Here is an 11,808-nt window from a genome sequence, read left to right as displayed (position 1 = left end):
AGATTTGCTTGACCAGCTATACCTACCCATACAATACAATAATATAAAAATGTGACTTAAGCAGCAAAAACGTGACTTTTAGGGAAACGAAACGTAACTTAGGACTCCAGAGCCCTGGCAACACTGGACCGTAGGGTACGACTAGAGTGAGTATTATATTCTTTGGGTACGACGCACAGGTCGCGGTGTGGTAGTGTGTTACGGCTTTTAGGGTGGTATTCCACCTGTCCAATTTCTTTGTCCAAAGTGCGTTGCTTCTCACTCTCTCATTAAGCAAGATGTGAGAAGTAAATACCCATTCGACTAAGATATTGGACATATTGAATACCATACTAGGATTTCTACGCATTTAACTTACTTTACACTTTTATAGAAATCAAAATACTTTTGGATACCTATAAATAAGTTAGGTTAGAAGCCATTAAAACATCACGAAACAGCTGAATATATTTATCAAGAAGAGCTCAGACATTCTAGTGTTTAATAGTGCAAATTGCGTTTCAGTTTCAAATACAAGAATAAACTCCATTTTTGTTATTATAGTAAGTATGGGAATTTACTTTTTTTCAGTTAAAAAAGTAAATAAAGGAAGCCGGCTTAATAGCTTGATATCAAAGTCTAATAATATTTTTTTAATTATTTCACATTTTTGGCTGTAGGGGGCAGCATGAAAAAATTCAGCATTTTTCCGCCAGAGGGAGATAATTGCTAGCCTACTTGAAGCATCCGGGACGAACTCGGTAGTAGACATGGCGGGTATCAACCTGGCTAAATGACGAAATAAATTTTGTTTGCTAATATAAGAACGTGTTAATTTCGTAGGAAAGTGTTGATACTGAAAGACTAATTAAGTTATATTGGATTAGGACAAAAATGCAGAATGTTGGACAGTCTGAAAACCGTAATATCGATAAGGTGAATGTGCAACTTGATGTGGTAAAATCGTCCACTCCTCAGAGTTCGGCTTCGAGTCCGGCCAAATCTGAAACCGAAACGTATTCAGGTGCGCCTGCCAAATACATGACGGACTCTTCTGAAAGCGAGGATGACTCTGTATCCGAGGTAAAACGTGTTTTGTTTTCGGTAGAGGCGGTGGTAGTAGGGAATGTAACTATCTGTACCGCTCTAAACTGCAAGCAAGGGACATCTTGTACATGTCTGGTCATCCAATTTCTTTTCTCTCGAAATCTAATTATCTCACAATAACATTTATTTCCAATCACGTGTAGCACGCTACAATGAGATAATCCATTTCTTATTCCCAACAGAGTCGTCGCTTGCCAAATATTCCGTAAAACGTCAGAAAGTTCTAAGTACATACGTACTACTGAGTAATGCATGAAATTATTTATGCCAGCCGCTCCTAGACACTATTCAATTGATTCTGTTTTAATTATACAATATTAGCGAATTATATCGCCGTAAGGTTCTTTTCATTGTCTATTTGTGTTTTGGAGGTTTGAAGTATGGTGGCCATGTTTCTCAAATCACATGCATTTATTCATTGTGAACGAATTCATTTTTGTGTTTTAGTGACGTTATTTCCCTACGTTTAGGAGAATTATATAATTTAAGAATGAATTGGATACAAACATCGATAATGGTGGTATGTTTTGTGTCGATACGCACACACGTCTCGTATAGAACGCCTACTGGTATTCGCGCAAAATAATGGTTGTTGATGAATTGCAAGGACCATCCACAGTAAATAAACGCTGTAAGCTCGTCCCTAAGCACCACATGTCAGTGTGTCTCACATTTTTCTCGTTGGTGTTATAGATCTTGCTGGCTTGTTTGTGCCTTAGCAGGCCAGACCTGTTGGTAAGTGGAAGACAACCTGAGTGAGTGCCTTCAGTAGCTGTTTCCGTGCAGAGTGACTTACTGTTAACCTGCATAATGTGTGTGCAATGGACACTTACATGTCGGATAATGTTTTTGTTTTCTTCATGTTGAATGGTCCTTGTGATTCTAACATAATGTTTGTGGTTTGCATCCATCCATGTAATGCCGAAGTTAGTCTATTAACATTACTAACTGCTCACCTGTGTCCTTTTGTGTCTGTGCTATTTATAATTGGGTCAACTAGTCTGTACAAATGCCAAAGCCATGGGTCTAATCTGTAGTACTGTAGTAACCTATGATTTTCATAACCAATTTTAAGAGAAAAACTAAACATATAGTGAGTTTTACATAGTAGTTACGGTTGAGAAACTAATGTGTAAAACCCCTGATGATCAACTTGCTTAGTGCTTGTGGTGGACTGTATTGCCGGGGCATTAAGGTGGATGTCTAGGGATGGGATGCCGATTATCAGCCAAAAGATGGCGTCACTGTGCACGAATTGTGGATTTTCACTATTTCTCCCAAAATACAAAGTTTCATAAGATGTGTTGATATGTGCGAAAACTATAAAAAATACTACATCCAAATCGAGACATGTTCAACTCAACATTGTCTCATTTCGTTATTATCGGAATCCAACGGCAAAATATTGCAATTTCTTGGATTCACGCACACTTACGTACTTAAAGTCACCTTAAAGTCAATGTCAAATGTCAGCAGATTCGTAATGTTACAGTAAAGTAACCTAGAGGGCGCAGCGGATGAAATGTTTATTGTTGAAAAAAGATTGGAAATTAAATAATAAATACTTGTTTGAGCAACGATTAAGAATTACAAGGCATTCAGAAGCAACTAATGTTTTCGACCAGCAACTGTCATGTGCTCGTGGCACCCGTAGCCTCTATTTTGAAAAAAATCAGATTGTAGCTAAGATACATGGTTCAAACCCCCACAATGCCAGTTTTTTTTTTATTTTATAATTTTAGCATTCTCTTTTGAATTATTTAAAGCGTATGTTATTCTTCGAAACTAAACTTACGTGAGTAAAATATTTTCAGTATTTTAATTATTTTTTAATAATATTATGGGAAGATTTATAAAAGTATTTTTATTTTCCGGTTTTCAAAGGATATAAATAATGATTAAAATAATTTAAAAAAAGTCATGCATGAGGCTAATTAGGATCGCAGAATAGGTACATAAGAAGTCAACTATCGACGAAGTATAGCTGGTCAAGCAGATCTTGTCAGTAGAAAAAGCCGGCAAATTTGAAAAATGTAGGCGCGAAGGGATATCGTTCATAGAACATTTGGATTTCGCGCCTTTTTAGGGTTCCGTACCCAAAGGGTAAAACGGGACCCTATTACTAAGACTTCGCTGTCCGTCCGTCCGTCCGTCCGTCCGTCTGTCACCAGGCTGTATCTCACGAACCGTGATAGCTAGACAGTTGAAATTTTCACAGATGATGTATAACAACAAATACTAAAAACAGAATAAAATAAAGATTTAAATGGGGCTCCCATACAACAAACGTGATTTTTGACCAAAGTTAAGCAACGTCGGGAGTGGTCAGTACTTGGATGGGTGACCGTTTTTTTTTGCATTATGGTACGGAACCCTTCGTGCGCGAGTCCGACTCGCACTTGCCCGGTTTTTTTACTGACAAAATTTGCTTGACCAGGTATAAAATAAAAGTTTCCAAAATTTTATTGAAATTATATACCTACATGAAATAATCAAATACAACACATTTACTTAAAATAACTTTTAAAATAAGGCATATAAAATTACCAAAAAGATGAAATAAAATAAATAAATAAATACAAAAAGAAATGAGTCTTTGTTCGTGGTTTGAACCCTGTCATGCTGTTCAACTTGTTAGACTTATACTCAGTAGCTAAAAGCCACTAGACCATTTGACCATAGTAGACCCGGGCGAAAAATGCCTTCTTATTTAAGTAACCCATTACTGTCAAAAATATCAAGTTTAAATTGATTTGAAATATAATTTTTCATTGTCGACTTATTGACATCCAAACGTTGCGAGCATGTTGTACTTTAAACCATTTGGCAACGTCGCACGGGGAATTCTTCTGAAAATTTATGTCCTTTTATATTTTGATATTTATGTTATGGATATATGAGGATTCTTCTACTTATGTTGCAAATTGATTAAATTATCGAGAGAAAAATGCTAATGCAAAGAAAACAAGAAATATCCGTTTCATTTCTCATGCTATTGATTCGGTTAAATTGTGTTCTAATGTATGGGGAAGACAAACTAATTATAGCCAGCCTTTTATGAATGTAGTATGATACCTTAGGGTATGGTGCTTTACGCACACTAGCGTCCCTTCCCCTCCCCCTGACGCAACCCCCCCTTTTTGCATGAAATATGTCCCGGTTCACAGTTTTTTTCATTTTTTGAGGAAAGAATATATTTTAGGAAAAAAGTGTCAATGAAAGAAATAATCCTTAATAAATTCTTAATAAAAAAGGTCATATTGATTTTTTTACATGATGCACATTCATGTATTAGCTTGTTAAAATTCGAAATAACATAGTTTTTACTTAGGATTCGAAACTCATTTATTATACACGGTGTAACACGAGGAAACCGAATAATTTTGACAGCGTATTCCTGATCATATTTAGAGACAAAAATGTCCTATAAACTTTTTTGAAATGCGGCTAGTTTCAGAGTTAATACCAATTTAAAAACAAAACAAGTTTTTATTGTTACATAGTTCAAAACGCCTTTTTGATGGCGATGTTGTTACTATGGGATTTAGTCTAAATATCCTTATTGATATGTCAAAAAGTGACAATTAAGTAACACGTTGCAAAAACTATGTTTTACGAAAAAAAAGTAAAAATCCATGTTAACTGACAAGTTTACCAATAACATTTACTTTTTATGTACATACATATATATTCAAAAAATTAAAAAAAAACGGCCAAGTGCGAGTCGGACTCGCGTTCCAAGGATTCCGTATATTACACAATTTTTAACAATGTATTTTTTATTTTATTTATTTAGATATTTAATTCAGGGAACAAGGCCCATATTACAAATACCTTACAGACTAACATACATATGTATTTTATAAACTTAAAACTAAACATTATTTATGCGAAACGAGAGTGAAATCTTTAAAAAATCCGTAGGAGTCGGATCAAAAACTGTAATTAAGTCCGACTCACGCTTGACTGTACATTTCTAATAGATTTTCCTGTCATCTATAGGTATAGACCTATTTTATGTATTTTTTCAAAATTTTAATCCTAGTAGTTTCGGAGATAAAGGGGGAGGGGGGAATAGTCATTTTTTGCCTATTTTCTTGAATAACTTCTAAACTGTTTATTCGAAAATTATAAAAAATATATATTTGAGATCCTTACAATAAGCTCTTTCATTTGATATGTAACATGATATAGTTTGAAAATTTTTATTTTTTAATTTTTTCATTTACCCCCCAAAAGTGGCCCCCGTGTTTAAAATTCATTTGTTTACAAACTTACATATGTGTACCAGATTTCAACTTGATTGGTCCAGTAGTTCCGGAGAAAATCGGCTGTGACAGACGGACAGACAGACAGACGCACGAGTGATCCTATAAGGGTTCCGTTTTTTCCTTTTGAGGTACGGAACCCTAAAAACAATAAAAAAAATTGTTTTCGGCGAAATTGACCTAAACTCATACAAACATTTTTTCCTTCTTTTAATTTGACCTCAGAAATAAAATCTTTCGCATTTCTTGAGGACACCTTGTATAATAAGTGTTATAAAATGAATATAACCTTTTTACTAAGAATTTAATAAGGAACTACATATTTCTTTCATTGACACTTTTATCCTAAAATGTATACATGAGGTCAAAAAAAGGAAAAGATGTAATATATGTTTAGGTCAATTTCGCCAAAAAAAAATTTTGTTTGGTTTTTTTTTTAATTTTATGAATGAATTTGTATATAAAAATTAAATGCTATTGGTAAATTTGTCACTTAAAATGGTTTTTTTTTCGTAAAACATTGTTTTTGCAACGTGTTACTTAATTGTCACTTTTTGACATATCAATAAGGATATTTAGACTAAATCCCATAGTAACAACATCGCCATCAAAAAGGCGTTTTGAACTATGTAACAATAAAAACTTGTTTTGTTTTTAAATTGGTATTAACTCTGAAACTAGCCGCATTTCAAAAAAGTTTATAGGACATTTTTGTCTCTAAATATGATCAGGAATACGCTGTCAAAATTATTCGGTTTCCTCGTGTTACACCGTGTATAATAAATGAGTTTCGAATCCTAAGTAAAAACTATGTTATTTCGAATTTTAACAAGCTAATACATGAATGTGCATCATGTAAAAAAATCAATATGACTTTTTTTTATTAAGAATTTATTAAGGATTATTTCTTTCATTGACACTTTTTTCCTAAAATGTAAACTTTCCTCAAAAAATGTAAAAAACTGTGAACCGGGACATATTTCATGCAAAAAGGGGGGGTTGTGTCAGGGGGAGGGGAAGGGACGCTAGTGTGCGTAAAGCACCATACCCTAAGGTATCATACTACATTCATAAAAGGCTGGATATAATTAGTTTTTCAAAAAGCACAATTTGACCGAATATATGAAAGAGGGTCATTGTTGTTGTAAAAGGTGTGCAGGAAATGATACGTTTCTGCACTAGAGCAGTTTAGGTTCCAATTCCAAGTACGATTTTATTATTCTTTTTACAATAAGCAATTGAAATTTGGATATAAATGGATTTGTTATACAATTTCCATTCTGATATTTGACTCCCCATTCCATAAATTACTTTTGGCCAAATTGTTAATTGAAAATACCTACTCTCAAAAATACCTACTATAAAAATGTATTTAAAAAAACACATGCATTTTACTTTCCTCGTATGCGAAATGAAAAGTAGAGTGTTTTAACTCGGGTGAAAGGCAGCATTTTTGAAAAAAAACCAGGCAAGTGCGAGTCGGACTCGCGCACGAAGGGTTCCGTACCATAATGCAAAAAAAAAACAAAAAAAAGCAAAAAAAAAACGGCCACCCATCCAAGTACTGACCACTCCCGACCTTGCTTAACTTTGGTCAAAAATCACGTTTGTTGTATGGGAGCCCCATTTCAATCTTTATTTTATTCTGTTTTTAGTATTTGTTGTTATAGCGGCAACAGAAATATATCATCTGTGAAAATTTCAACTGTCTAGCTATCACGGTTCGTGAGATACAGCCTGGTGACAGACAGACGGACAGACGGACGGACAGCGAAGTCTTAGTAGTAGGGTCCCGTTTTACCCTTTGGGTACGGAACCCTAAAAATATCATCTACTAATGTTATTGTTATGCACAAGCAGAAGATATTATAGAATCTTGTTTATTTACAAGAAGATGACATTTTTCTCCACATACCTATATATTTTTGAGAAAAATATAGCTAGGTATTTTAGTTTAAAAATCATTGTTACAATAAATATAGGCTTTTCCAGAGAACATTTACCGAAACGAAAGCAGAATTCACAAGGGTTTTCGGTGGACGACCGTAACGCGAATGATTGCTTGGACTGACCTTTCTATAAATATATAAATGTATTTTATTGTGTAATAATCATAATAATTATTAAGTTATATTAAATCTGGGAATGAAATTATATCAGAAAGGAGATTCTTAAATGAGTAGGTATACTCGTAACATGCTTTGTGCATTAAATATACCTCCCTCTATTGAGTGAAAATAAAACAAAATACACAGGTAATCTGTGTTGCGGTTTTAAAGTGCCATCTGTTACACCTTTGACAAATTAAAAATGATTGCTTGTCAAATGAAGTCGCCATGTTAGAATTACACCGATACTATAAGCATCACTCACACAAACAAGCAATGAGGCAAAATTTTACCAATATTCAAAGGCTTTTTTCTTAATAATTTTAATCAAAATCTAGTATTTTTTTACGTTAAGCGAAGACAGAAATATATATACTACCCAAACATTACATATACAAGTGAAGAAACCCTATATAATAGGAGCTAGGGTGCCAAGAAAGATGTATGAAAATCGAGCAAGGAGAACCACCTTAACAAGCAGCATAATTTATACTTAGTTGTTGTCTTGCCCAGTGACTCAAGAGATACAGGGCATACAGTATGTTTATGTATTTAAATAAAGATAAACAAACCAAACCATGTGACTTGCTCGATGGCATATGGCAAAGGTCGGCAAACCACTACAATTTCCAGGTAATGTTAAGGCTCATAGATTAGTATATGTTATTAACTGTAATAGATAAGAAACTCTCGGACATTTGACGTTCACGTCTCTACTAGTGCTGCCCCAAGCGGACCTGCTCTCAACTAATGAGACTGTATATACAGTAACACGCACACATGTACACACACACACTCACACTTGCACATACCTGCGGGCTCGTTGCCTACAGGTAGAGTCTGTGCGGAAAGAGAAGATTTGCCCACAACTCTTCTCTTTCCGCACAGACTCTAACAATATTATTATTGGCAACTGATTTATGCAGTAATCTTTGTCATCCGTTGCATTTTCACAGGACACTACATAAATCAGTATATTTTTCAATAAATAAATGAAAACTGACATTAGTTCGAGTATAATATATAATTCATTAAACTATCTCCTGACTTTGTGTTTTTAAATAATATTTATAGGATGTCTTTTTCATCTCGTCCTCCTGGTCCCAAAATGTGGTTTTTCTCATTAAAATATCATTTATCTGCACCGATTATTATTCTTCTTCTCCTCGTACCGATGTACAAGAAACATCAGACCAATTTCTGTGACAAGAAAGCACACAGCATCGGCGCGAAGCCATTGCTTTTCTTTCGTCTTGCCCGCGTTGGTTTATGTATCTGGATAAAAGCTCAATTTAATTACAAATCACAAGGTTGGCGTTATATCACATAATTATAAAGAAATATAGGGAATAATATACTTCTATTAAAAACCAACTCTGAAAAAATTTACCATCAAACCAAACGTCAATCGGTTTTTTTTTATTCCTCAAAATACGTCAATCTGTCATTTTACAGTGTTAGCACTCCGATTAAAATAACTACTATCGTTTTAAAATTAATTTGTTTCCTAGTTCATTTGCAACGTAAGGTTAGTAACTATCTCAAAACATTTTGTAATAAAATATATTTTTCCAGATTTAATTAAATGCGATTAAGTTACCTGCTTAAATATTTGTTTGGTATATTTTGTTTTCTACCATCTATATACAAGAATTATGTATAGCCACACTCAGCCCTCCTTATGCTAAAAGGCGGTATGTCAAAAATGAAAGATCTGGAAATGGAACTTTATGATTTAAATTTAAGGTACTGGTTTGCATTATATTTTCAATTCAGATACCGCTTTTTAGCTAATCAGGGCACCACGGCTGAGGGATAGACTTGGAGCATAACCCAAAAGATGGCGTTATTATCAGCATTACATTACTCAATTCTAAGATACTATACCGTGGTTAAGGCTCATGTAGTTTCCCCGAAACATAATACAAATGTTTGGACCATAATTTTTTTTCCAACATTACAGCTACCAGCGTATAGTGTATAAATATAAATAGGTTCAAATAAATGTTAAATGGTATTCAGATTCAGATATTTATTAATAAAATTTAGTATTTAGTATGTATGGCGTTGCACAGTGAGGCGGCCAATAAAACTATTTGGTTGTCTGGTAGTTGGAAATCCAGACAGAGTAACTAAATGCAAAGTATTTCTTAGAATAGACATAACTTCGGACCTGGTACAGATTTTTTTTTTCATAATCTAAATCAGCAATTATCATAGGCTAGGCTAGAAATATGTATTCCCATGGTAAAATATGTGTCTGTAGTTCCTATAGCTTTATAACTATTAGTAAGCCATACTTTGCTTAAAATACCTGCTTTAAATCGAAGCAAAAATTTATGCCCTAAGTATTTGACCATATGTTTGATAGTTCTAATGTTACTTTTTTCTTAAGACTGTTAAATTTTGAGTAATAAAACAATTTAACAACTGGTCTGGCCTAGTGGGTAGTGACCCTGCCTATGAAGTCGATGGTCTTGGGTTCGAATCCCAAAAAGGGCATTTATTTATGTGATGAACACAAATATTTGTTCCTGAGTCATGGGTGTTTTCTATGCATATAAGTGTCTATTGTCGCCTAGCACCCATCGCACAAGCTTTGCTTAGTTTGGGGCTTAGGTTGATCTGTGTAAGATGTTTCTTAATATTAAAAAAAAGATTTGGCACAAACCTAACATAATTTTTAATAATATTTGCAAGTACCATCACTTTCTTGTCACCGTTAATAAGTATTCACTAATACCTTTAAAGGGTAATTTCAACTAAATAAAAGTGAGGATTGATGCCTGATCATATATCCTAAAATGACAAAAAAGATCTAAAAGGGTTAAGGAGTAATGTTATTAAAAACCGGGCAAGTGCGAGTCGGACTCGCGCACGAAGGGTTCCGTACCATAATGCAAAACAAAAAACAATAAAAAAAGCAAAAAAAAAAAACGGTCACCCATCCAAGTACTGACCACTCCCGACGTTGCTTAACTTTGGTCAAAAATCACGTTTGTTGTATGGGAGCCCCATTTAAATCTTTATTTTATCCTGTTTTTAGTATTTGTTGTTATAGCGGCAACAGAAATACATCATCTGTGAAAATTTCAACTGTCTAGCTATCACGGTTCGTGAGATACAGCCTGGTGACAGACAGACGGACGGACGGACGGACGGACGGACAGCGAAGTCTTAGTAATAGGGTCCCGTTTTACCCTTTGGGTACGGAACCCTAAAAAGTACCTACAACATATGACATGACTATTATTATAGCAGTGCTGGAAAGGTCATTGACACTTTATTTGGGCAACACTCACTCTCATTACCACTATTCTGATGAATAGCTAAAAGGTTATTGAAATATGTGTGATATTGATATGTTACATATATTAGTTAGACCAAATTATTTTATTTTATTAAACTATTTATGTTTCATTACAAATATATCATAAACAAATATATAGCATGCACAAAGCTGTGACGAATGGCGAAAGACAGGGGAGGCCTTTGCCTATATCATAAGTGCTAAGTTTTTTTAATACACTTGATTTTTAAGAACTCAGTGTATAATACTGCAACAAGCGGGGCACTATTTCACAGCACCATCCCAACCTGTTACCTGCTGGATTTTTGACCCCCATGGATGGAATCAGAAGCTTCTGGCCAGTAGTAAATTCCTTGTACAGCTGACTATGCCTACGTGTGTATAACAAAATTGTTATTTGTAAAGTCAACGTCAAAGATATGTTTACACTTTTTTCCTTATTACAAAGGAGTAAGGTACAAAAGTGCAAACATATTTTTGATGTTGACGCACAGTTTGATATTAATTTAATGTGACAGTCACAATAGGTATTGTATATTTTTGATGTATGAGTTTAATTTGCTAATAGCTTTGATTAATATTGTGAACATCTAGGTCCTTCTGTTTAAAAAACTTACTATAAAAATGTTATATCCACATTTGTAAAGTTACTTAAAACATTTTGCTAACTCTCAATGTGTTGTCAGGCGGAGATGGAGGAAGAAGGCGGAGGTACGGAGTCATCTAAGTTCCTACTATCCCACGACGACCCGGAGCGGGCTGTCGACCCTGAGATGCAGGCAAGACTCGAGGCACTCCTTGAAGCAGCAGGTTAGTAAAAAGGCCTTCCATTCCAATGTATTTTTAACCGACTTCAAAAAAGGAGGCATTAAATAATAATAGGCATAGTAACTTAATGCTGGTGAATTTTAATTAAGACGAGCGGGGAATGTCCTAAATTCGCTTACGCTTATTTAATTGATGCCTTATTCATAAATGGAATATTTTACTTTAACTTAGCTTTTTATTTAAGAATTTATCTAATTTTGAGAAAGTT

The 11,808-nt window shown here is 34.3% G+C and overlaps 1 protein-coding gene across 1 annotated transcript in view; it reads left to right on the top strand.

Annotated features, from left to right (window-relative positions):
• Positions 1 to 714: 714 nt before the first annotated feature.
• Positions 715 to 11,808, top strand: part of LOC134672941 (ankyrin repeat domain-containing protein 17-like) — a 54,698-nt gene continuing 43,604 nt past the window's right edge. Inside the window, exons 1-2 of the mRNA XM_063530894.1 lie at positions 715 to 1,062; positions 11,459 to 11,582. Of these exons, the coding sequence (XP_063386964.1) occupies positions 874 to 1,062; positions 11,459 to 11,582 (313 nt within the window). The 5' untranslated portion in view covers positions 715 to 873. The remainder of the gene's footprint in view (positions 1,063 to 11,458; positions 11,583 to 11,808) is intronic.

The sequence above is a fragment of the Cydia fagiglandana genome, chromosome 2 (assembly GCF_963556715.1).
Source record: "Cydia fagiglandana chromosome 2, ilCydFagi1.1, whole genome shotgun sequence".
NCBI lineage: Eukaryota > Metazoa > Arthropoda > Insecta > Lepidoptera > Tortricidae > Cydia > Cydia fagiglandana.
This window is presented reverse-complemented; position numbering and strand designations above follow the sequence as displayed.